Here is a 26,204-nt window from a genome sequence, read left to right on the forward strand (position 1 = left end):
GTCGCCATGAGTCGGTACCAACTCTATGGTACCTAACAACAACAGTAATTATGTGGGTAATGCACTAGACTGCAAAGCTGTTTGAACTGCAAGGTTGGCAGTTCAAGCTCACCAGCTGCTCCTCAGAAACACTATACAGGGTTGCTATGAGTTGGAACCAGCTCAAAAGTACTTAACAACAACAACATTATTACTAACTGGACTTCTAACCATAACTAGACAGCTAGCCACAAGGTTCAAGCCTACCAGCCACTCCATGCAAATATTTAAAGCCTTGGAAACCCTATACAGGATCGCTGTGGTCAGAAGCGACTCAATGACTTTTAACAACAACAACAATCATTAATAACTGCTACTTGTCAGTTTCCTAGTAGTGTACTGGATTACACATGAGGCTGCTAATATCAAGGTCAGCAGTTCCAATCCACCTGCTGCTATATGGTAGAAAGATGAGGCTTTCTGCTCCGTAAGGTTACAGACTCAGAAACCTTACACAGAGTTGCTGTGTTGGTACCGACTCAATGGCAACCAGCAGCAGCAGCCTATCTGTTTCTCATACTGTGGGGGCTTGTGTGTTGTTGTGATGCTGGAAATTGTGCCACCAGTATTTTAAATAGTAAAAGGGTCACCAATGGTGGAAGGTTTTGGCAGAGCTTCCAGACTAAAACAGACTACAAAGAAGAAAAGGAAACAATTTGAGAATGGTTAGTCACTGAAAACCTTACAAATAGCAGCATAACATAGTGCGATACAGTACCCCACAGGTTGACGACACTCAAAATATGGCTGAGCAAGCACTGCCTCCTCAAAGTAAAGTTGACTGTAAAATTGTGCTCATGAATGAAGCAAAGATTTTGGAATATTCATTTGATGATAGGACACAACTCAAAATGAGGAGAAACAGGGGCAAACATCCATTAGTAATCAGAACATGGGATGTATGAAATATGAATCTACAAATACAGGAATCTTTAAAAAAGGAAAGGAATTACTCAAAGAATGATATCCTAGGTGTTAATTAGATGAAATGGACTGTTACTGGCCAATTTGAATCTGACAATTTTATGGTTTACTATGAAGGAGATGTCGAGATGAAGAGGAATGCCGATGTATTCATCATCAAGAATAACATTTCAAATTTTATCTTGAAGTACAACTTTTTTTGTGATACGATAATATCCATACACCTACAAGGAAGATCAGTTGATATCATTGATATTCAAATTTACACACCAATCACTAAAGTCGATGATGAAATTGAAGAATTATAGCAACTTCTTCAATATGAAATTAATCAAACATGCACTCAAGATACATTGGTAATTACTGGTGACAAGAATGCAAAAGTTGGAAACAAAGAAGATGAATCAATAGTTGGAAAATATGGCCATGGTGATAGAAACAATGCTGGAGACTGTAACTGTAAGATAAAATTGTGTAAGATCAATTAATTCCTCACTACAAAAACCTTTTTTCAACAGCATAAATGGTGACTATATACATGAACGTCACTAGATGAAATATACAGGAATCAAACTGACTCCCTCTATTGGAAGAGACCATGGAGAAGTTCAGTATCATCAATCAAAACAAGGCTAGGGGTCGACTATGGAACAGACGATCAACTGCTCATATACAAACTCAAACTAAAGCTGAAGAAAATTCAGCCCATGAGAGTCAAAATAATGACCTTGAGTATTTTGTTGTTATGTGCCGTGGAGTCAGTTCCGACTCATAGCAACCCTGTACAGGGTTTCCGAGGCTGTAAATCTTTACGGGAACAGAAAGCCTCATCTTTCTCCCACAGAACAGCTGGTAGTTTCGAACTGCTGACCTTGCGGTTCACATCCCAATTCGTAACCACAAGGCTACTGGAGCTCCTTGACCTTGAGTATATGACACCTGAATTTAGAGACCATCCCAAGAACAGATTTGATGCAGTAGACACTAATGACTGAAGGCCAAAAGAGTTGTATCATGACATCAAAAACAGTATATGGAAAGAAAGCAAAAAGGTCATTGAAAAAAATAGGGAAGAGAGAAACCACCCAAATGCAAGTCAGAAGAGACTCTTAAAACTTACTATGAAGTACAGAGAAGTGAAAGCAAATGGAAGAAATAAAGTCAAAAGTTGAAGAGAAAATTTCAAAGGGCAGTTCAAGAAGACAATGCAAATTATTTTATTGAAATGTGTACAGGCCTGTAGTTTATACTACAGCCCCATACCACAGCAATGCCAGAGCTTTGAAACCTCTAACCCGTATCTCCAAATAGACACTGAACTTGAAGACAGAATCCACAGAAGCATAATCCAGCTACACATGAATTGTGCAGTAACTTACCTAGTCCAAAAAACAAGGAATCCAACTTATGTCAAGGAATGGATGCCTAGAGAGATCACTCAATTTAAAACATTAATGTTTTTTTCCACATTCAAATGAGAATGAGACTCAAGAAATATAGAAGAAAATAAACATTATTCTAAGCAGAAATCCAAGTATGGACTTCAGATGGAAGCAAATTTTAATTCAATAAAAGAGAAAACTTTACTGGAGTCCTGGTGTGCTATACGGTAAATACCGGACTGTTAACTGCAAGGTTGATGGTTCAAACCCACCAGCAACTCTTTGGAAACCCTATGGAGACTTGCTCTGAGTCAGAACTGTCTCAATGGCACACAACAATGAATCTTGTTGCCTCATAAAGTACTGAACTATCTTTGAGTAAAATGTTTCAGCAGGGATACACCTACTACTGCCAGTTACTGTGAAACTGATTCTGACTCAAGGCAATCCCATGTATTTCTGTGTACAACTGTCCTCTATAGGATTTTCATGTCTGTGACCTCTCAGAAGCAAATCGTAAGGCCTTCCGATGACACACCTGTCAGTGGATTTCTATTGCTAACCTTTCAGTTAGTAGCCCAGCACTTAAACATCTGCACCACACATAGATTTCTGTTCTTGCTGTTGTTAAGTGCTGTCAAGTCAGTTCCAACTCCCAGTGACCCTGTAGAGGATTTCCGAGGAGTGGCTAGTGGGTTTTAGTCACTGACCTTCAGGTTATCAGTCCAGTCTTTATCCTACAGTGCCACACCAGGGATTTATAGAAAACTACAAGTTAAAGATGTATCATAAAGCCTTAGAAACTGAGATAATGCCTAAGATCTCCATCCAACCTTCATTTAGCCACAATTCTGTGAGATCAGCAGTACAGTAATGTCTACAAACTAACTTATACTAGCAGAGATCTGATTTATTAGCTGCACTATAATAATTGGCCTCTCAATCCATGGAAAACTAGTTCCACTGTAAGGCAAAACAGCACACTGGCTCTTTAAAGGCAATTAACAAAAAGATAAAAATGTCTTCACATAAGCAATGAACCAAGGACTTTGAAATCAGATAAAGCCCCATGTAAATCTTTGTCCAACCACTGTATGACTTTGGACAAGCTTTACTTGTTGTTTTCTTTTAATGTTTTATTGTGAATCATGTGATAGTTTACATGGGAGAACATTAGTTTTACATTCATCCTATTGTACATCGTTTCATTGCCATGGTTACAATCCCCTCCAAGCATCACCAACCAACCAAAAGGTATACCCTACAAGCCTGCCCTCCAGTCTTCAGCACACAGCCCCTATCCCTCTCTGTGTTTAAAGTCCCCAGCTACTCCATCTCAGGCATTACTGCTTCTCTGAGTAAGGTGGACAAGCTTTAGTTATATAAGAGGGAATGTCACCTTATCTCATAGGGTTATCATGAAAACATTTTAGTCAATTGTCATTATAGTTAAGTGCCATCAAGTCGATTCCAACTCATAGCAACCCTATATAGGGTTTCCGAGGAGAGGCTGGTGAGTTTAAACCAACAACCTTGCAGCTCAAATTAACCTTACAATCCAGCAATACTTAATACTTAAAAAGGCATAAGGGGTCCCTGGGTGATGCAAATGATTAATGTGCTTAGGTGCTAACCAAAAGGTTGGAGGCCTAAGTCCACCCAGATGTTTCTGGGAAGAAAGGATAAAATACCAACGATTGAAAACCCTATGGAAGATAATTCTACTGTGATTGCTATCATCAGAAGCAACTTAACAACTCATTTGATTGTTGTGACGTGCACTCGAGTCGGTTCTGACCTATAGCTCAGTTCCGACCCATAGCGACCCTGTATAGGGTTTCCGAGGAGCAGCTGATGAGCTCGAACCGCCGTCCTTGCAGTTCAAACGACTTTGCAATGTGGCGCATTAACCCACAGCGCCACACCAGGTCCTACTCATTTTTTAATAACCTGCTTAAAAATTACTTCCTCCACATTCTCCATAATTTTTTAGCCAAAATAATTTCTCTATAGTTTGAATTAGCAAAGAATGTTGTATGCATCTCTTTATAAGCAAAATCACATTCTTACATCCTAAAGTATAAAACAAAGTGAATTTGTATTTTTATTGATTCAAGAAGAAATGAAGTTAATAAATATTTGATTAACTGGCTCAGGTTTTTTTACTGTTCAAGTTAAAAAGTACAGGTATCCTCATTTGTTGTATACAAGTCTATGCCCAAAGTCAATTTCTAAATTTCTCCTCATATCCTTCACCTTCAACTGTATCCTATGATATTCCAATAGACTATTATTCATATTAGGCTTATATGTTAATAAGCTTCCTAACAATTTAAGGAAATACGATTTAGCCATTTAAGTCCAATTCTAATGACACCTATTCTCTGAAATTATACCTGATATCCCAAGAATTTCTACTTTCTTTAAACTCACAGGACATACTACTTGAACCTCAATTTTGCAATTTATAAAGAACTGTTTCATATGTGCCTTCTGAACTACACAGCAATTATTCACTTCTAGATATTTTCATTTTACATTCCTTCCCCAAACCCAAACCAAACAATCAAACCCATTGCCACGGAGTTGATTTCAAATTCACAGCAGTCCTGTATAGGGTTTCTACAGCCACAGAGCAGCTGGTGGGTTTGAACTGCCGACCTTGAGGTTAGCATTCCAGTGCTTATCCTACAGCGCCACCAAGACTCCTTTCCCCAACATTTAGCAATGTGCCTAATCCAATTCATGGCAAACCAATTTGTGTCAGAGTAAAACTGTGCCCCATAAGGTTTTCAATAGCTGATGTTTTAGATGTCCATTTCCAGACCTTTCATCTAGGGAGACTCAAGCCTAATCTTTAAGTCAGCAGTTGAAAATGTTAACTGTGTGTACCACACATAATTGATTGAAAAGCCATTTGAACTGAAAGGTCGGTGGTTCAAGCTCACCTGCTGCTCCTCGGAAACCCTATACAGAGTTGCTATGGGTCGCAACCAACTCAACGGCACTTAACAACAACAACAATCTCCCTTAGGAGTACTGGTGAGCACTGTGGGCTACTGCATCAGACTGCTCACAAGCTGTTCCTTGGAAACCCTATACAGGGTCGCTATGGGTCGGAATTGACTCGAGGCACTTAACAACAACAACATTCTCCCCTAACACAACTGAAGCTTGTTACAAAAAAAGCAGTGGAAAAATTAAAACACAGAAAGCACTGACACTAATTTCTGCTGACCGCAGACTGGAGGTTCAAATCCATCAGCCATTCCACAGCGGTGGGTAATGCCCAACCCACAGTCCACATAAGGCCTTGGAAATCATTTGATCTGGCCTTTTAAGGCAACTGCAGTTCCAGCCATCACACTTGTTGTTAAGTGCCATCAAGTCAGTTCCGATCCATAGTGACCCTGTATAGGGTTTCTGAGGAGCAGCTGGTGAGCTTGAACTGACGACCTTGCATTTCAAATGGCTTTGCAGTCTGCACATTAACCCACAGCGCCACACCAGGACTGTTTAGCCGTCACACTGTTGTTGTTGTGAAGTGCCACCGAGTCAATTCCGACCCATAGCGACCTGTATAGGGTTTCTGAAGAGCAGCTGGTAAGACTGAACTGCCGACCTTGCAATTCAAACAACTTTGCAGTCTGATGCATTAGCCCACAGCACCACACTAGGTGTCACACTGTTGTTGTTGTTAGGTTCCACTGAGTCAGTACCGACTCATAGCGACCTTATGCACAGCAGAACAAAACACTGCCCAATCCTGGGCCAACCTCACTACTGTTGCCACGCTTGAGTCCACTGATGCTGCCACCTGGCCAATCCATCTCATTGGGGGTCTTCATCTTTTTCTCTGACCCTCCACCTTACCCTGACCAAACATAGCAGGCTAATTTTTAAGTTGATAATTTTGTATGGTCTGTGAATTATGTTACAAGTTTTTGTAGAATAAAAGGTTCATCACCCCTGCTAGAGAGGGTCGACACGAGTCATAACGAACTCTATGGCACTTAACAACAACATTCCACAGTATGGATGAATCTTAGGAAAATTATTTTGAGCGACCAAAGTAAGTAAAAAATAAGTACATGTTGTGTGATTCCATTTATATGAAGGTCAAAAAGACAGTAAACTTATCTGTATGCATATTATAAGAAGTCCCAAGAGCAATTAATCTTGGAGGTGGGGACAAGTTGTAACCAGAAGAATGAGAGGGGCTCCTCGGATGCAGATTATGTTCAGTTTCTTGATTTTTAAGCTGGTTCAGTTATGAAATAGCTTAATATATACTCATAACATTGATGCATTTAAAAAATGTGATATTTCAATATAAATTTGTAAAACTAGAGGTGAAATGTATATTATTGTTTCTATGTTGGTTCGAAAAAAAATAATTTCAAAATGTATCAGGAATCCGAAAGCATTACCCTGTGAAAATTTAAAAATAATTGTCAGTAGAAGTTATAATGACTTTTACAGAGGAATTATTTAAGATATAAATATTTAAGCTATAACTGGTTTGAATTGCAAGGTCAGCAGTTCAAACTCATCAGCCACTCCTTGAAAAACCTATACAGCGTCACTGAGTCAGATCCTTATTTGATGGCACTTGACAAGAAGGTAACAAAGTTACAATGAACGTTACCATCCTTACACCAACCACTTGTTAAGCACCATCAATTTGGTTCTAATTCATAGCAACCCTATATATGGTTTCCAAGTAGCAGCTGGTGGGTTTGAACTGCTGACATTGTGGTTCACAGTCCAGTGCTGATCCTACAGTGCCACACCCAGAATCCAAATAACCATTTACTGGCCTTAAAATAATCATAATTCTTTTTTTTCTTTTTAAAGGCAAATTCAAATTTAAAATAATTCCTCAAAATTTTTGTCATTGATTATTATTGGTTTCTGTGGCCCTACACATTCAATGAAACTCTTGTGGCCTTACGCAACATTGTAAGGTGACTGGTTCAAATCCACCAATTGCTGTGGGAGAAAGTTAAGCCTGTGGTGCTTCCCCAAAAATTTAGTTTTAGGAGCCCTATATAGGGCTGATGTTGGGACAGAATTGGTATGAGGGCATGGGTATCTATAAAGAACTAAATGTCAATCTCATGTAAAATAATGAGCAAAATAATTTTTTTTTTTTTTTAAGTTTTTATGTTTGGGAACAATGTAGTACAAAAGAAACAAAATAACCAAAATATTTGTTTTAATTAAATTCTAAGAAATTAGAGAGTTAGTAAAGCTTTCTAATTGAAATGTTGTTATTATGTGCCGAGGAGTCGGTTCCGACTCATAGCGACCCTGTACAGGGTTTCCGAGGCTGTAAATCTTTAAGGGAGCAGAAAGCCTCATCTTTCTCCCGCGGAACCGCTGGTAGTTTCAAACTACTAACCGTGAGATTAGCAGCCCAATTCGTAACCACTGCGCTACCAGAGCTCCTTTCAAAATATGTTAATAAAACATTTAAATAGGAAAATAACCTAATTTCATTCTTAAAAATACTTTTAGAACTCTAGTAACTATCCTAATTGAAAGTAAAATTTAGTTTAAAGCTTCATGTGTAATTAATTTTGATTTTCATTTAAAAATTAAAAACTAGTTTGTTAGCTTACATAAAGTTTAGATTTCACTGCTAATTCAAAACATATTACTTAAAATTTCTCACAAGGAGCCTTGTTGTTGTTGTTATGTGCTGTGGAGTCGGTTCTGACTCATAGCGACCCTGTACAGGGTTTCCGAGGCTGCAAATCTTTACAGAAGCAGAAAGCCTCCTCTTTCTCCCGTGGAACAGCTGGTAGTTTTTAACTGCTGTCCCTGAGGTTCACAGCCCGATTCGTAACCACTACAAGGAGCCTTAAAGTATGCATTTCAAAAATCATGTCGTACAGAAGTAGGCTTACGTTTGTCTGGGGGGTGGGGGAAGTGGGAGAGTTTAAGAAACTCTTGACCATGAATTTTAAATATCCAAAAGACAAAGCTGGCATAATTTGAGGAAGAGTGAGACAAAAGTGGAAACAATGTTGAAAAATCATGACATAACTGAGTGACCTTACTAAAATAATTCTTACTCCATGCATGAGTTAAATAAAATTTACTTTTATTTAATTCAAGCACTATATACTTTAAGCTACATCTTTTTTTTTATTACTTTCAATTTTTAGTTGCTGAAATTAGATTGATTATATTAAAAATACTTTATTTCTATTTATTAAGAAAACCAACTTAAAGAAAATATCTGAAAGCAAAAAGTTCTATAAATATTTGCTAAATATTTAGCAAAAATCACTAAAATAATGAAAAAATGGTCTAACCTACAAAAAGGAAAACCCATCCAAAAAAATGAGCACTCTATGATCTGATGCTTTCAATATCCAATGTCTTCAGATACAGTTTAAGCTACATTTGTCAATATTTATAGTAACCCCTACATATTGAGATAATAAGTCATAATACAAATATATACTAGTACTCATTTAAATATTCAATTATTTTCATATAAAGGTTATTATTCTTTTTAAATATTTTAGGTTTTAAAGAAGCTGTTAAACAAGTGTTTGTAATGATATTTTCATCTTAGCCCAGAAAATGTTAAGTAATCTGCACATTAATTGAGGAATTTGTTTTCACAAATATCTAATATAAAGTTGATACAGACATATCAACAGTACTAGTAAATAAATGTATGTCCTAAGGTATTTCTTGTTAGATCAGAACATAAAATTGGCTCAAAGGCAATATCTGTTTTACAAATAAAAAAATTTTAAGTGAAATCCATCCTTTACACAACAGAAATGGCATGATAAATGTAAACTACACTGGAAAAAAATGAAACATTTCAAGAGACATTAACAATAATCATATTCAAATTTGATAATTCTAATTCAGGAACGGGTTCTATTATTTAATTAACTGAAACTTATTTTGCCTTTCTGTGTAACAAAGATTTTTAAATTTCTTTGAAAATGTGAACACTCACATTGTGAATTTTATCTTAAAACATATATTAAAGAAACATTCTTACTAAATGAAGGTATTTTAGATAAAATAGAATCTTTTTTATTATGTTGTTTTTCATAAATATCTAGAAAGCATATCCTATAAAAACAAGCTTATCAATTAGGATTTTTGTTGTTGTTGTTAAGTGTTGTCGAGTCGGTTCCAACCCATAGCGACCCTGTACAGGGTTTCCGAGGGTGTAAATCTTTACAGGAGTATAAAGCTTCATCTTTCCCCCACAGAGCGGCTGGTAGTTTCGAACCGCTGACCTTAAGGTTCACAGCCCGATTCGTAACCACTACGCTACCAGAGCTCCTTTATCATTTAGGATAAGAAAGCAAAAATCAAATAAAACAAACCAAATTAGAAATTATAGAAATATTTCACTAGAAAATAATTTCATATATTTAAAATTATTTCACACATTTAAAGAACTACTTCTTTCTTCCTATGTATCTATTTGAATTTCAAGAAATAAAATCTTCAAATAAAAGCAATCCAATATTCAATGAAAATGACAAAGGTCAAATCAATTTCCTCCTAAGCTTAGCTACCATTCCTGTCAACTATTCTAGCAGTATCCCATTGGTATACGTTTTTCAGTAGCTTGAAAACATATGGAATTCGTACTTAACATATAAATACTATGACTTTGACACTAACTGGTTTATATCTGACTTTGATATTATCTTGTAACTTTTTAAATATTTATATCTACTATATCAAAGAAGGTTGTTACGAATTGGACTGTGAACCTCATGGACAGCCGTTCGAAACTACCAGCTGTTCCACAGGACAAAGATGAGGCTTTCTGTACCCATAAAGATTTACAGCCTCAGAAACCCTGTACAGGGTTGCTATGAATAAAAACCAACTCCAAGGCACATAACCACTATACCAAAGGGGTGTACAAAGGGGCAATTTTCCTTATAGTTATATTATAGCCTCAATGTGGATTAAGAGTTATTACCCAAACAAAAGCTATTATTACCACAAAAAATACTATGAACACACTTCAGAGACAAAAAGAGATTTTTGGTATCTCAGATAAAGACAATGTAACTTGTTATTTTTTTTAATGATTTATATAAAATAGACCTGCAAAAGAGAGGCACATTTGAATTTTTTACCTTCTAAGATCATGAATTAAAATGAACATAACACTTTAACATACTACACTTACCAGCACATGGGAAGTTTCAGAAGTTTACCATAAAGAGCAGTGCTGAAAGAGGGAATAATTGGTACAGGTAAACAATAAGATCCACTACACTCCAAAGATGTCAGTCCTGCCTGGAAACCAAATATCTGAAACCAAAAGAAAAGATTCAAATGTTTACAGAGACAATGTTTTAATAAGCACAGGATGAAATACGTCAGTTTCAATTTGCTGTAGAACAGCTGCACACTAAATATGTTCCACTGTCTTTTCCACTTCCCAAACAATCAACATTTTTTTTATTATTCAATTTGACATTACTTAAATTAGAATTAAGAGAATTAAATACACAGCATTTGTTTCACATTCCTGAACAATCATTGCTCTTTCAAAATAATTTTAAGTTTGTATATTATTTCTACACATCATTCTCATTTAATATCTAATTATTAGCTAATGTACATCGTTTTCATGTATATAAAACAGCTCACTAAATTGTTCACATTTGCAAATATTCAATTTATTACTGTATCATTTTATGACTACATAAGCATTAACTACTAGAACAATTTAAAAAATGTATTCTGCTATCAAGTTGTATTATGCCTACACAACAAGTATCTCTAAATATATCCAAAAATGCTGTTATTTTCTCTTTCTTTTGTGGAAATTATTGTGGTGTTGAGGTTTTTACCCAAGCAAATTTGTAACATGGCATAAATTAGTCTTCATATGCTTACAACTTAAAATGAGCAGATCACACTGAAAAACTGTATAAAGCATTCTAAATTCCTAAACACTCTGTTTCCCTTAATAGGAAGAACAAAACAACACGTTTTAAATGAAAGACTGTGGAGAAGGGAATCTGATATTTTTCTCCAGTTATTTCTAGTAAGAGAGAAGATAAACATATTACACCAGAAAAGGTGACACAAAGAGATGCAAAATATTAAGTTATTGTTTTCCAATACGCAAAAATAGTTTAATCCCAACTTTTTATCTTCAGTTATTATTTTTTAGTACTTTATAAAGTACTGAATTCTAGATGTCTGTGGATTATTTAATAGTAACTGTAAAGATTTATCTTGAAACGTTTTAAATTTCTCATAATTTTCAAAATACTTTTATTTAATAAACATAAAATAATGACCAGTTTCCTAAAAGGTATTAGCTACTTGTTTTAAAAAAAATTACTATCCCCCTAACATTCATCATGCTGAAAATGTCAAATTCTTTATTCTATAATCAGTTTGGGGGGGGGGGCCAAAAAACTTTTTGGAAATAGGACGTTTCTAAGAATTACATTTCCAGAGAAAACTGCATTTTCAAAGAACCTATTTAATTAGTAACAAGGAAAATGAAAGTGATACACATATTAATTCCTACAAGTCCTACTATTTTTATTCACCAAGTGACAAGAGGTACAATGCAAAAGAACGTATACTCCTAATATTAAAGGATCGACTATAACAATTAATTTACTCAGTTTCCTATTTTTGAAGGCATATTCTGAGCCCCCTGTATTATGTGAAGAGCTGCGCTAGCACTGTCCTAAAATAAATTTTAGCTAAAATAAATTTTAGCATTTATTTCCTCTGAAAAACCTGATAAAGAATTCACTCAAAACAAAATGACTCTTAAATCAATACGCAATCACTTTCAAGTATTTCTAGACTTATAAATTCAACTAATCTTTTATTTCAGTAGATTATCTATGTTCCACTAAAAACTCTCTCAAAGCTACCTTCTACTATTTTATAAACTTTCCAGTAGTATAACTATAAGGCACTATCATTAATTGTACTCAGGATGGAAAAGATCCCCTATTGGTTGTCTGTGGAACTTTACAAAGGTCTTTGGAGAAGCTGCATCTTCTGTAATTTGAAAAAAAAACAACACAACTTTTCATTACACTGACATATTGAATAGAGATGATTCCAAAGGAACATTAAAAAGGTGTTATTTATAAGAGAAGGGGGGAGTTATCTAGCAAAGAAATTATCCCCACTGAGTCGGTTCCAGTTCATAACAATCCTTTAGAGGGTTTCCAAGGAGCAGCTGGTGGGTTTGAAGCTCCAACCATGTGGCTGCAGTCGAAGGCTTATGTTACAGCACCACATCAGGATGACATTTAAGTATGCTATCATACTACTATCTACCCCTACTAAAAGCAACTATTCAACAATAACAAATTTTCAACTCTCTGAATCACCGCAATGAGATATATAGATTCACAATACCTATATAAGCACTGGTAACATAGTGGTTACAAATCGGGCTGCGAACCACCAGGTCAGCAGTTCAAAACTACCAACTGCTCCGCGGAAGAAAGATGAGGCGTTCTGCTCCCGTAAAGAATAACAGCCTCGGAAACCCTGTGCAGGGTCGCTATGAGTCGGAACCGACACCATGGCACATAACAACAACAACAACATATAACCAAATAATTTGCTAACAGCTCTTGACTAACATTATAATTTATTTAGAAAGAGAATTAACAAGTACAGTATTAAGTGAGGTGTCATTCTAAAGACAGTTCATGTATTTAAAAAATAGAATGAAAGTACTAGTATCAAGTCGCACAGGCGCGTGCGGAGGAGGCGGAACCCGCCATAAAATAGCTCCAGAGGTTCCATGAAGCTGACAAAACCCATAGATGCAGCTTTACAGCTTCTTCTGATGTCTGGGGCCGAAGTCCCAGAGAGAGAGATTGATCCCCCCAGCATAGGTGACCAGTCATAATGAAGAAAATTAGTCTCAAGACCTTCCAAAAGTCTTTTCACTTGAATAAAAGCCAAGAAGAAACCGATTTCATGGTTGTGCAACAGCCGTCGCTTGCCAGTGACTTTGGAAGAGACGAGTCCCTATTTGGGAGCTGCTACGGAAAAGAGATGGCTACCTGTGACATCCACGTCGAAGACGACAAGGAGTTAAGAACCGATCCAAGAGCGAAAGCCTCATGGGTATGCTGAAGAGGCGGCTCTTGGCCATGCAGAAGCTGAGGGGCAAGGGCTCCGAGCTGTCTGGGAGCTCCGCAGACGAGGACACCTTCTCCTCTTCCTCGGCCCCCATAGTCTGTAAGGAGGTCCTGCCGCAGAGGCCCCTGCGCTCTATGTAGCACCGCAACCACCACTATGTCCCACGGCCTCGGAGGAGACATGCATCAAGATGGTGGTGAGGTTCAAAGCCCTGGTCCACTCGTTCAGCCCCAGCCCAGGGCTCAATGGCGTCCGCAAGGGCTTCCCTGAGCTGCAGCCGGGATCCATGTGCCAGGCGCAGAACAGCCCCCAGAAGAGCGCTGATGTGCACCCCAGGGACCTGCACCTGGCCGAACTTGTGCCTGTCGTCATAGGACTCGGGCCTCAGAACTACATCCTGTGCCTTTAGACGAGGGCAGTAGCCTCGGAGCTAGTGTCTAGACAGCTTCTCCCCCATGGAAGTCTCCACCGAGTCCCCACCAGGGGGAGGGAGCGTCTTCCAGGAAGAGGAGGGCCAGGTGGTACAGGTGGACCAGGAGCTGGGCACGGACCCTAACGTCTTTGTGGAGCCGCCAGTGAACGGCCTGCTGATGGGCACTACGGGGTTCCTGCTGCAGACCCCCCAGCACCAGGCGTGAGGACGGCTCCTCACTCTCACCTTTGCTACCCCCGATGTAGAACCATCAATTCCAAAGGAACTTCAGCGGTCTCCCAGGCGCTGACGTCCACGTGTCTGAAAGTGTGCGCTGCCATTTGAATTTTGACCCCAACTCTGCCCCTGGGGTGGCACGAGTCTACGACTCAGTGCAGAGCAGCGGGCCCATGGTGGTGACCAGCCTAACCAAGGAGCTTAAGAAACTGGATAAACAAGTATGGTACTGGGACCCCATCACGCTCTGGGAGGCCAAGGGCAAGCTGGTCAACGTGCCGGACGGCTCCTTCCTGGTCCGGGACACCTCCGACGACCGCTACCTTCTCAGCCTGAGCTTCAGCTCCCACGGCAAGACGCTGGAAACCAGGATCGAGCACTCCAACGGGAAGTTCAGTTTCTACTAGCAGCCCGACATGGAAGGTGCCGTCCATCTATCGTCGACCTCATGGAACATTCGATCCGGGACTCGGAAAACGGAGCCTTCTGCTACTCGAGGTCCTGGCTGCCCAGCTCAGCCACCTACCCGGTCAGGCTGACCAACCCAGTGTCTAGGTTCATGCAGGTCCGCTCCCTGCAGTACCTGTGCCGTTTCATGATCCGGCAGTACACCAGAATAGATCTGATCCAGAAACTGCCTTTGCCGAACAAAATGAAGGACTATCTCCAGGAGAAGCACTACTGAAAGATGGGGGCCCTGCACCCTGCACTTTGGGGACAACAGCACGACCAGAACCGTTTACAAATGTTTTCTTGCTATCCAAACTCTCTTGCTGCCATACCGATTTCAGTTTTCTGTGTACAAGGTTCACCCCCTTGGCTAGAGGGGTGGGGAAGTGTGTCGGCCAACTCTCTTGGGCTTGTTTCGGTTCTCTCAAAGGGGAAGTCTGGAAGGTTTCCAAGTGTGAATTGTCTTTCCTCAGTGTGCAGAATAATCACAATGTGAATGATCAGATAGATTCTCCTTAGTCAGTTCCCCAAGCCCTCCCAATCCTCTGCTACTATCCACTGTGATTTTTATGCATTAAAAGCACATTGTATATTCAGCCCTAAGTAAAGTTGGCTGAAAACGTATAGAATGAACAAATATCTTGTCTCTCTCAGCAGCCCAATTTCAAAAGGTAGTTTTCGAGAAGCATTCATGACCAATGGGATAAGACCTAGAATTTTACTTGTACCCTGAATATGATTTCTGCAACTTCATACCTTAAAATGATTGATTTGGAATTGAGAGCCCACATCTTCTTGGGTACTAGAAGGCAGAGCTGCCACTTGGCTTTTACACTCATTTCTAAATTTTTTTTATGATTGTACTGATTTTAGGGGTTGTGAAAAGTTGACTAGTTTTTCTGTTGCCTTCATTTTCATCTTGTGGTTTGTCTATGTTTTAAAAATGGGCTTACATTAAAAATTCTTAAAGAAATGTATACCACCACAAAAAAAAAAAAAAGTACTAACGGTCTCAATTTGTAAGTAGGTGCAATTACTGATTGACATTTCCTTCAGCTAAAACTTCTGAGTAAGATTATTTATAAATCTGTAAACGTATGTGACACTAATCATTCCTCTCACAACCCTCTGGCTCTCCTGGGTTCAGTAACTCACTGAAATGACTACACAGAACTCCAAGACAATACTCACAGATTGGAGGGGATTATTAGGGAAATTAACAGGTTACAATTTGGGATCAGAAAACTCAGGGCACCTCTCTTCCAGTCACCAGCTGATAAATGTCTAAAGGACATAGCATTCCACCATAAGCCTCAGCCTGAGGCACCTGGCTCTCCACCTCCATGGCTCAGCAAACCAAGCTCCCCACTGACGTGCCTGGAGGCACCCCACTCTACAAACAAGCTTCCTGCCCAAAATCACTCAGCTTTACTTGCTCCTTTGGCTGGGAAACCCACTGCTTTGTCTTGTGCTCTCATTCTTGGTTCTGCTGCTCCTCTGTTATCTTACGGTGTCACAGCTTTCTGTCCCTGGGTCAAGGAGGTTCAATGCACAAAAATCTCAAGGTCCAAAGGACGTGCTCCCCTCATGGCTCTTCTTTGATGGTAGTGAAATCCCCCCTCTTGCTTCTGATATGTCTCATTTTAAACCCATGATAGAGTTTCAAGTTTTTACAATTACAATGAACCTTGTTAACATCCACAACTGAATCATATCATCTTATCAATATCTTCTCCCACCTTCTCTTATATAGACCCAGCAAAAATAGAAATGTTTGTGGGAGTTACAGACTATGCCTTCTAGAAACATTATATAACTCACTATACCACAAAATTATACATTAAATGCCAAGTTAAACTTAAGTGGTATGGTTCTGTACTTCCCAATAAATGATTGAATGCTGTTGTTATTGTTAAGTGACATCAAGTCAGTTCCAACTCACAGGGACTCTGTCTCTGTTACGGAGTCTCCAAGGAGTGGCTGATGGGTGTGAACTATTGACCTTGTGGTTAGGCAAATATGGTGCTTGTAGTGCAACAAGGAGATTGGACAACTTGCTAATAATGCAAATAATACGCATGACACCCTTGTGGTGTGGAACCAGGCAAAAAAGGTGTACAGAACCTTACTGAGGGTACTGCTTAGCTCTGCCATCCCACCAGACTTGAAATGAGCCATCTCAGAGACAGAAAGGGAGACTCACCACCACCAAGAAGAGCTAGGAGTAGAACCCTTCCTTTGGACCCAAGATCTCTACATGGAGAACCTCCCAGATCCAGATGGTAAAAAAGCTGTAACACTAGAGACACCAAAAAGTAGTGGCAGAGAAATGACAGCACCAGAACCAGAAGACTGGCTCAGAGATGGTACAGTGGGCTTTCCAGTCTAGTGGTTACAGCAGGTGTGCTGACCTACGTAGTGAGAGAGTAGAGCACCTGTGGGGAGGAAGCTTCTGTTGAGTGGGGTGTCTTTATGCACTTCCTGGCAGAACTAAAGAGCTTTGTAAGATTACCTAACCGGGTAGAAGCGAGACCAAGAACCTAAGACAGGTCTTCCTGAAGGCTCTTTGGAACAGTATAGCAATTCCTTAAAATGTTAAACAAGGAGCGCTGGTAACAGTGGATTATAAGCTGGGCTGCTGACCACAAGGTCAGCAGTTCGAATCTACCAGTTTCTTGAAAGGAGAAAAATGAGGCTTTCTGCTCCGGTAAAGAGATTTACAGCCTTGGAAGCGCTATACGGGGCACTATGAGTTGGAACTGACTCCATGGCACACCACCAATCAAAATGTTAAAAATAGACTTAATAAATGACCCAGCAATTTAACTTCTAAGCATACAAGCCATCCCTGCTTTATGCCAGTTCACTTTTATGAAAGACCTACACTGGTATTTGTTTTCTCTAACTTAAAGAAATTCAAAGAGGATTTTTGCTTTGACACAAAAAGGACCAGAAGCAAAAGCAGTGTTCTGTGAGCCATTAAGGAGACAGTGAACACTCTCAGCAAGGTGCGTGGTGCTGCCAAGTTCCTTCCTGGGAACTACACTCCACATCAAGTCACCATAGCCATGAACTTTGTCTGTGAACACTCTATATTCATGTTATTTTGTGTTTCATGTGTATTTGGGATGAGTTGGTAAGTTATTTTTTGGGTCTGGGAACACTCAAAAAATTTTCCCATATAAATTAATGGTAAGTGCTTCTCTTTGTGCCATTTTGCCTTATGAAAGGTTTTATAAGAACATTCTACCTCTGTATAGCTATGGAAACCTGTTTACCCAAGAAAAATTAAAATATGACCACATTAAATTTGCACACTAATGTTCCTAGCTACATTATTCATCACAGCCAAAAAATGGAAACAATTCAAATGTCCAACTAACTGATGAAAAAAGGCCAAAATGTAGTATGTCCATAAATGTTGTTACATGCCGTCGAGTTTATTCCAACCCATAGCGGCCCTGTATAGGGTTTCCGAGGAGCAGCTGGTGAGCTTGAACCGCCAACCTTGCAGTTCAAATGGCACTGTAGTCTGGCGCATTAGCCCACAGCGCCACGCCAGCACTCCATGTACATAAATGGGATACTATTATTTAGTCACTAAAAGTAACTAGGAATCCTGGTGTGGCTCTGTAAGATAAGCACTGGACTACAAGGTCAGTTTGAACCTCAAGGTCGGCGATTCAAACTCACAAGCTGCTCCGCAGAAACCCTAAACAGGGTCACTATCAAAGTGGAAATAGCCAGTCACAAAAGATTATATAGGTATGATTCCATTTAAATGAAATGGTCAGAAGTAACAATGCCAAACAGACAAAACAGAGGAGTGATTGACAGGGGCTCGTGGGAGTGGTAAGCAGGCAGTGATTGTTCATGTGGAGAGGGTCTCTTTCTGGGGTAATATAAATGTCCTGCATTAATGGTGACAGTTACACAGCTCTGTGACTATATTACAAGATGAAAATGCTAAAAACCACTAAACTGTATCTCCACATAAAGTTACTGGGGTTTGGTTTTGTTTTAAATCCTTACCATATAGCTAAAAGACAAAACAAAACACAAAAACTCAGTTCTCTTGGCGTTCTTCATTCCAACTCATGGCACCACATGTGTTTGCCAGTAAAACCATGCTCATGGGGTTTCAATGGGTGTGGTCTTTCAGAAGGAGACTGCTAAGCCTTTCTAGTTAGTCTGTTCTAGCCTGTTAGTCAAGTGTTTGCCATCCAGGGACTCCTACAATGTCTATGTTTTAATGATGACCATAGCTAGCCCCCAAACACACCCAAATAACTTAACTTGATTTCCATTAGCTTAGAATGTGTTATAAGAATTCTCTCCATGAAAAATGTTTCATTACTTTGTTTTCTTAACTTATATAATTTGTATCATAATGTATATATCATTACACTTTCTGGTATACCATTAGCCATTATGTTGTAAAGAAATATACATGAGGAGTTATACAGACCTTTAATTGTATAGATCACCACCTAGCACTCACAGGCAAAATTTAAATTTCAACCAGTTTGTCTTTGTACTGCCTATGAATTAAAAATATTTTTTACATATGAACATTTATAGTCCATTTTAAAATACAGAATACTAACTTAGAACCCTAGTTATGTGAAACTATCCCAATTAGAACTATATTACAAAATATCGTGCTCATTATATTTTAAATTTCAACACAAACTTTGTGGAAATGTGCAGGATAAGCATTAGACTGCTAAGTGTAGGTTCTACAGTTCAAATCCACCAGTGGCACTGCTCCTGTAAAGACTTACAACCTCAGAATTGCTACACTGTGAGTCAGAATTGGCTCTGTGGCACTGGATTCTGTTTTTGTGGTTTGTTTACTTTTTTTGGTGTTTAAAATATAAATACCTACAAATATCCTTGATTCTGCCTTATGACCCTCAAAGATGACTGAAATTTAAAATCAGATCCTTTAGAGGATAAAGTTTGCTAATCTCTGCTTTAGGGTATTATTGTGAAAATCAGAATGGATGGGTAGTAAAGTAGACACGCTTCCAATTAAGTGTTGTTGCTATTATTGTTTGGTGTCTTTGAGTCAATTCTGACTCATAGTGACCCCAATATACAACAGACCAAAACACTGCCTGGTCCTATATCATCCTGACAATTGTTATGTTTGAGCCCCTGTTGCCACCACTGTGCCAATCAATCTTGTTGGAGGTCTTCCTCTTTCTCATTGACCCTTCACTTTACTAAGCATAATGTCCTTCTCCAAGAACAAGCAATAAAGCCTGCCATCTTCGCCTTTAAGGAGCATTCAGGTTGTATTTCTTCCAAAATAAATTTGTTTGTTCTTCTGACAGTCCACAGTATTTTCAACATTCTTTGAAAACACCCTAATTCAAATGTATGGATTCTTCAGTGTTCTAACTTAGTTACTAACCAATTTCACACGCAGACAAAGCAACTGAAAATTCCATGGCTTAGATAAGGCACACTTTGGTCTTCGAAATGGCATCTTTGTTCTTGAACACTTTAAAGAGATCTTTTGCAGCAGATCTGCCTAATGCAATATGTCATTTCATTTACTGACTACTGCTTCCATAAGCATTATTATGTATGCAAGCAAAATGAAATCTTCGACAACTTCAATCTTTACTGTTTATCATGATGTTATTTACTGGTCCAGTTATGACAATTTTTGTTTTTTCACTGAGGTACAATCCATACTGAAGGCTGTGGTCTTTGATCTTCATCACTAAGTATTGTTAGTCCTCTTCACTTTCAGCAAAACAAGGTTGTATTATCTGCATATTACAGGTTGTGAACAAGTCTTCCTCCAATCCTGGTGCCATATACTTCTTCATATCATACAGCTTCTCAGATTATCTGTTTGGCATACAGACTGAAGAAGTATGGTTAAAGGATACAATGCTGGGACACACCTTTCCTGATGTTAAACCATTCAGTAGCTCCTTGGTTTGGGTCTAGCAGCTGCCTCTTGGTCTATGTACAGGTTCTTCATGATTACAATGAAGTGTTCTGTAATACCAACTTTTCAGAGTATTACCCCTAGTATGTTGTGATCCACAAGTTTAATGCCTTTTGATAGTCAATAAAGCACAAGTAAGTATCTTTCTGGTATTCTCTGCTTTTAGCCATGATGCATCTGATGTCAGCAATGATATCCCTAGTTCCACATCCTCTTCTGAATCCAAGTTGAAATACTGGCAGCTCCCAGTTGATGTACTGCTACAACAATTTTTGAATTACCTTCAGCAAAAATTTACTTGCATGTGGTATTAATGATATGTTCAATGATTTTTGCATTCCACTGGGTCACCTTTCTTTGGAATGGGCACAAATATGGATCTTTCCCAAATGGTTGGCCAGGTGACTACTTTGCAAATATCTTGACATATATGAGTGAGCACCTCCAGCATCAGTTTGTTGAAAAATTTCAATCTGTATTCCATCGATTCCTAGAGCCTTGTCTTTCGTCAATGTCTTCAGTGTAGCTTGAACTTCTTTATCAGTGCCGTCGATTCTTGATCATACGCTACCTCTTTTTAGTACAGTGACTGTGTGTATCTTCCATCTTCTTTTGATGCTTCCTCTATCAGTCAATATTTTCTCATAGAATCCTCCAATACTCCAACCCAAGTCTTGAATTTTCTCTTCAGTTCTTTCAACTTGAGAAATGTTGAGTGTTTTTCTTTTGGTTTTCTAACTCCAGGTCTTTGCACACTTCATCATAATACTTTACTTTGTCATCATGAGCTGCCCTTTGAAATTTACTGGATCAAATTTATTAGACCCTGCCAAAGTACTCTCCAAAATGACAATATGAGTTTATATAGCTACCAATCATATATGAAATCACCATTTCCTCCAAATCCCCAATGAATACTGCTTATTTGTGATAAAAATTTATAAAACCCAATGAATTCAAATGGTTTTGATTCCACTATTGCCCTCTTGATGTCTCTGAAGCATCTGCAACTGCTGTTCCTTATGAATAGCAGGATCTTAAACTTATACATGATCCTAGTTTATAGGGTGCTTTCCCATAACTTTTCCACATTTCAAATTTCAGATGCCTTGCGATGTCTTAGATACTCAATGCCATATTTATATTCAAAGGATAGATTTACCAGATAAATAAAGTGAACTTGGAAAAGTCTAAGAAAGCATCATCTGCATGCTTTTTTCAGACATTTATTCTAACTTTCTCAATTAATACATGTCATTACATGTAGTGAAAACTATACACAATTTATTCATTTAGTCAAATGATCAAATTTAGGTATATGAAATTCAAGCATTTGCTTGAATATGTAGCAAAAAAAAGGCACAGGCATACCTCAGAGATATTGTGGATACTGTTGCAAAAATAGGAATGTTACAATAAAGGTAGTACATGAATTTTTTGGTTTCCCAATGCATGTTAACAATTACGTTCACACAATGCTTTATAGTCTATTAAGTGTGCAATTTTGTTGTTGTTGTTGTTGTTAAGTGCCGTCGAGTCAGTTCCGACCCATAACGACCCTGTATAGGGTTCCTGAGGAGCAGCTGGTGAGCTTGAACCGCCACCCTTGCAGTTGAAACTGCTTTGCAGTCTGGCACATTAACCCACAGCGCCACACCAGGACTACAATAGGATTATGAAAAAGTTTGACATAATTATGAGAATTTTTATACATATATTTTACTATTGTCACTCTGGCAAATGCCTTACTTATACATTTAACTTAAAAATTATAGCTGACCAAAGTATAAAAAGGAGCTCTGGTAGTGTAGTGGTTACAAATTGGGCTGTGAACCTCAGGGTCAGCAGTTCAAAACTACCAGCTGTTTTGAGGGAGAAAGATGAGGTTTTCTGCTCCCGTAAAGATCTGCAGCCTCGGAAACCCTGTACAGGGTCGCTATGAGTCAGAACTGACTCCACAGCACATGACAACAACAAAGTACAAAAAGATAAGTAGACTGCAAGTATAGCAAAAACCTTTTGCCCAACACATAATTTCACACAAACGAAATAGTAACCATCACACTGACAATTTAATTGAATTTTTAACATATTAAACAGAAGTGATGAACAAGTTGTATCAGTATCTTTTACATCAGCATTGATGGTTACAATATTAGTGACTAATGGTCTTGGTGACTACCTTGAGAGTGGCGTATGCTTTATTTATCTTATGCTAAAGTGTCTCCAACATGGAAAGAACTTCATATTTCAGTCAGCAGCTCCTCAGAAACCTTATAAAGTGTTATTATGGGTCAGAACTGACTCAAGGGCACCTAACAACAACAACAAATATCACTAGAATATCTGGAAAGAACCCTGTGCACTGCCAGAAAGCAGACAGGTTTCAACATCTGAGTTTACCTGGTTGCATGCACCTGGACTGAGATATATTACTTATTATTTAAAAAAAAAAAAAGACACAGTTTGGCCAACTTTCTAATAATTCACTTTACATAACTTGATTTAATATAATAAGAGATTTTCCCTCTGCAACAAGAAATCAGAATGAATAAGAGAAAAATAATTAAAACATGAATTATATAACTTTTTATAAATAATCATACTTCACATAACTATTCCCTTCATAGAAACCATTTTTTGTGATTTTAAAATCTTTTAAAGTGTACATATTGAAGTTCTCTTTCATATCATTACAAATATCATCAGAAACACTTTATTAAATGTTCAAGTTATTTTTATCATTAATTATACAAGCATCAAGCTACTAAAAAGAAATAACTGAAGAAATGTCTTTAAAATCAGTACTTTTTATTGTATTGAAATAATTACAAAGCTGCTTAAATTCTTATTTAATTCTCATTTTGGGGGGGTGCTATGTCTGGAAACTACCACTTCAAAAAAGAAGAAACTTATCTGAAGCTCCTAAAACTAACTAGATACTAACAAACAACAAAAGAAATAATTTTTCTTACCTTAAGGTAGCAATGTGCATAACAATAATGAAGCAAATTATCAGAAGGCTGAGTAAGGCTGCTGACCACATGCACCAACTGTTCTGCATACATTGGCACAGAATGTTCCAGATTAATCTTATCCACCAATATCTGAATGGATGGCAAAGGTCTAAGAGGCTGGAAGTTTGCAGTATTCGTGAAGTTACCCAAGCTCTAGAAAATAACGGTGTTCATTTACATTTCAGAAGTAGACTAGTGATTAATGTACAATATCCCTTTGTGTAAGCTTTAAACTTACACAATTACAGAACATCAAATCAATATAGAAATACCTTTCTAAAAAAAAAAAACTCCCCTGCCACAATCAAATATAAATATCTTCTATATATGTTTCCATATGTTGCAGATTTCAAAGAATGCATGTTCATTACAAAAGTATCATTGGTCTTGTAGGTAAATCTTTTTTGTTTTTCAACCAACTGGAATTATAAACCTAAGTGCCTCAGTATCGTAAACTCAATCATTCCAAAAGACTTCCCAGATAACCCAGAGTCAGGATCTTTCATTTTCTTTTCCTTTATTCACATGTAAATAACCAGGGAACTAAGTGAGCTACTCCAGATAGTGTCAAAGATATTCACAATAAAGTCTGCCAGAGAAAAAATTCTGACCCATATCATTGTTGTTGTTGTTGTTGTTGTTAAGTGCCTTTGAGTTGGGTCCGACCCATAGCGACCCTATACAGGGTTTCCGAGGGTGTAAATCTTTACGGGAGTAGAAAGCCTCATCTTTCTCCCGCGGAGCGGCTGGTAGTTTCGAACTGCTGACCTTAAGGTTCGCAGCCCGATTCGTAACCACTATGCATATCTACTAATAATTCATACTAAGTATTCATAAAGTCCTAAGAATCCTAAGATGTGGGTGGTATTCTTAGTTATAGAATCTTTTTGAGCCTCCATATAAATGCATACAAGTCTCAAGATGTCCAGAGTATGTACTCTGATTAGCAGACACACAACCCCGTCCTGTTCTAGAAATAGCTTACTCCCTTAAAATGCCCTCCCCTTTGGTTCCCAATAAGGAAGAGTATGAGCTCCCATCTAGAAGTAACTGAACATATATAGGATAAACACTGTTTGGTTTCTTTTCCACTGTTACAATACATGAGGTGCTATACTACATTTATCAGAGATGGCACAAACGCTTTACTGCTAATTGAAAGATCAGCAGCTCAAACTTGCCAGCCACTCTGCAAGAGAAAAATTTGGATCACTTATTATTAAAAATGTTCCACAAACATTTACAGGTTTGGAAACCCTATGGGGCATATTTGTTGTTATGAGTTAGAATCAACTCAATGGCAATGGGTTTGGGGTTCTGGGGCTGTTTTTGTTTTTGCTATTGTGAGATAAAGATGGTTGGTGTTCATGAAAGAATAATGCTGAGTTCATGAGACATCTCACAACATGGCTAAATCTGGAGAACATTATGGTAAGTGAATTAAATCAGTTGTAAAAGGTAAAATATTGCATTAGATCACAATGATAAAAAGTCAAGAAAAGGTTTAAACACAGAAAGAAAACATGAGAAGAAGGGATGAAAAGAGGTGAGAGGGAAAATCACGTCTAACTTTAGTGAAGTGAAAGACAATACACTGTGATATGAGGAAAGTCAGCACAACATAACCAAGGTAAAGGAAGACACTGAAAAGTACTCAAGAGCAAAAGGCAATGATGGTAAATGCTATTACATATACAATCCTACAACAGAAGTACTAACAATACTGTAAATGTAGATACCTACATAATTATGCAGGCTAAATAGGAGTACACACACATGCATATACAGGATTGGTGGCAAGTATTCCTATATATACATTTGTACATTCTACAAACAAATCCATCTACATGACAGAGCACACAGTGAGCAAAGTCATGAAAACCCTTAGTAATAACCAATTGTTTTCCAGGACTGAGATGCTGGGCTTCAGGGCTAGAGACCTTAGTCTTGGGAGATACCTAGGTGAACTGTCATAAACATGATTATCATACATCCGACTCACCAGCCACTCCTTGGAAACGCTATACAAGGACGCTGTGGGTCGGAACCAAATCAATGGCACTTAACAACAGCAGCAACTCTGGTAAGTAACAACTGGGGTCTTAAAAGCTTACACATGACCATCTAAGTTCACAACTATTAGTCTTTTTCCATCTAGAACAGAGATAAGTAAAGAAAACCAAAGACTCAAGCAACAGTTAATCCAAAGGACTACATGAGTCACAGCTTCCACTAACCTGAGACCAGAAGAACTGCAAGGCACTCAGCTACTACCACCTACTGCTCTGACTAGGTTCATAATAAGAAGGTAACAGATAGAGTGGGAAGAAAAGATAGAGCAAAATTAAAATTTATAAAGAGATCAGACTTATTGTTCTGATACTAATGGAATCCCCAAGATGATTGCCTTTAGACACCCTCCAACTTAGAACTGAAGTCACTCAGAGAGATCATTCTTTAGGCACATAAAAGACACACCTATAAAGTAAACAGTAACACCCGGGAGGAACCTGATCCTCAGAATGATGGAGTGTAAGAGACCAAAAGGCCAGCATTTGCAAAAGTAATGTTTTAAGAAGGCAAGAAGGAGCAGGAAAATGGAAACAGGGAACACAAGATGAAAATGGGGT

General features: G+C 38.2%; 1 protein-coding gene and 1 pseudogene across 3 annotated transcripts in view; one reads left to right on the forward strand and one right to left on the reverse strand.

Annotated features, from left to right (window-relative positions):
* Nucleotides 1-26,204, reverse strand: part of VPS13B (vacuolar protein sorting 13 homolog B (yeast)) — a 1,072,080-nt gene that overhangs the window by 940,321 nt on the left and 105,555 nt on the right. For all 3 annotated transcript variants that reach the window (XM_006859183.1, XM_006859184.1, XM_006859185.1), the window contains 2 exons: nucleotides 23,533-23,727; nucleotides 10,537-10,661 (listed from right to left, as the gene is read on the reverse strand). In XM_006859183.1, coding sequence (XP_006859245.1) covers nucleotides 10,537-10,661; nucleotides 23,533-23,727 — 320 coding nt within the window. The remainder of the gene's footprint in view (nucleotides 1-10,536; nucleotides 10,662-23,532; nucleotides 23,728-26,204) is intronic.
* LOC102838918 lies at nucleotides 13,254-14,824 on the forward strand (annotated as a pseudogene).

This window comes from Chrysochloris asiatica, unplaced genomic scaffold (assembly GCF_000296735.1).
Source record: "Chrysochloris asiatica unplaced genomic scaffold, ChrAsi1.0 scaffold00031, whole genome shotgun sequence".
Taxonomy (NCBI): Eukaryota; Metazoa; Chordata; class Mammalia; order Afrosoricida; family Chrysochloridae; genus Chrysochloris; species Chrysochloris asiatica.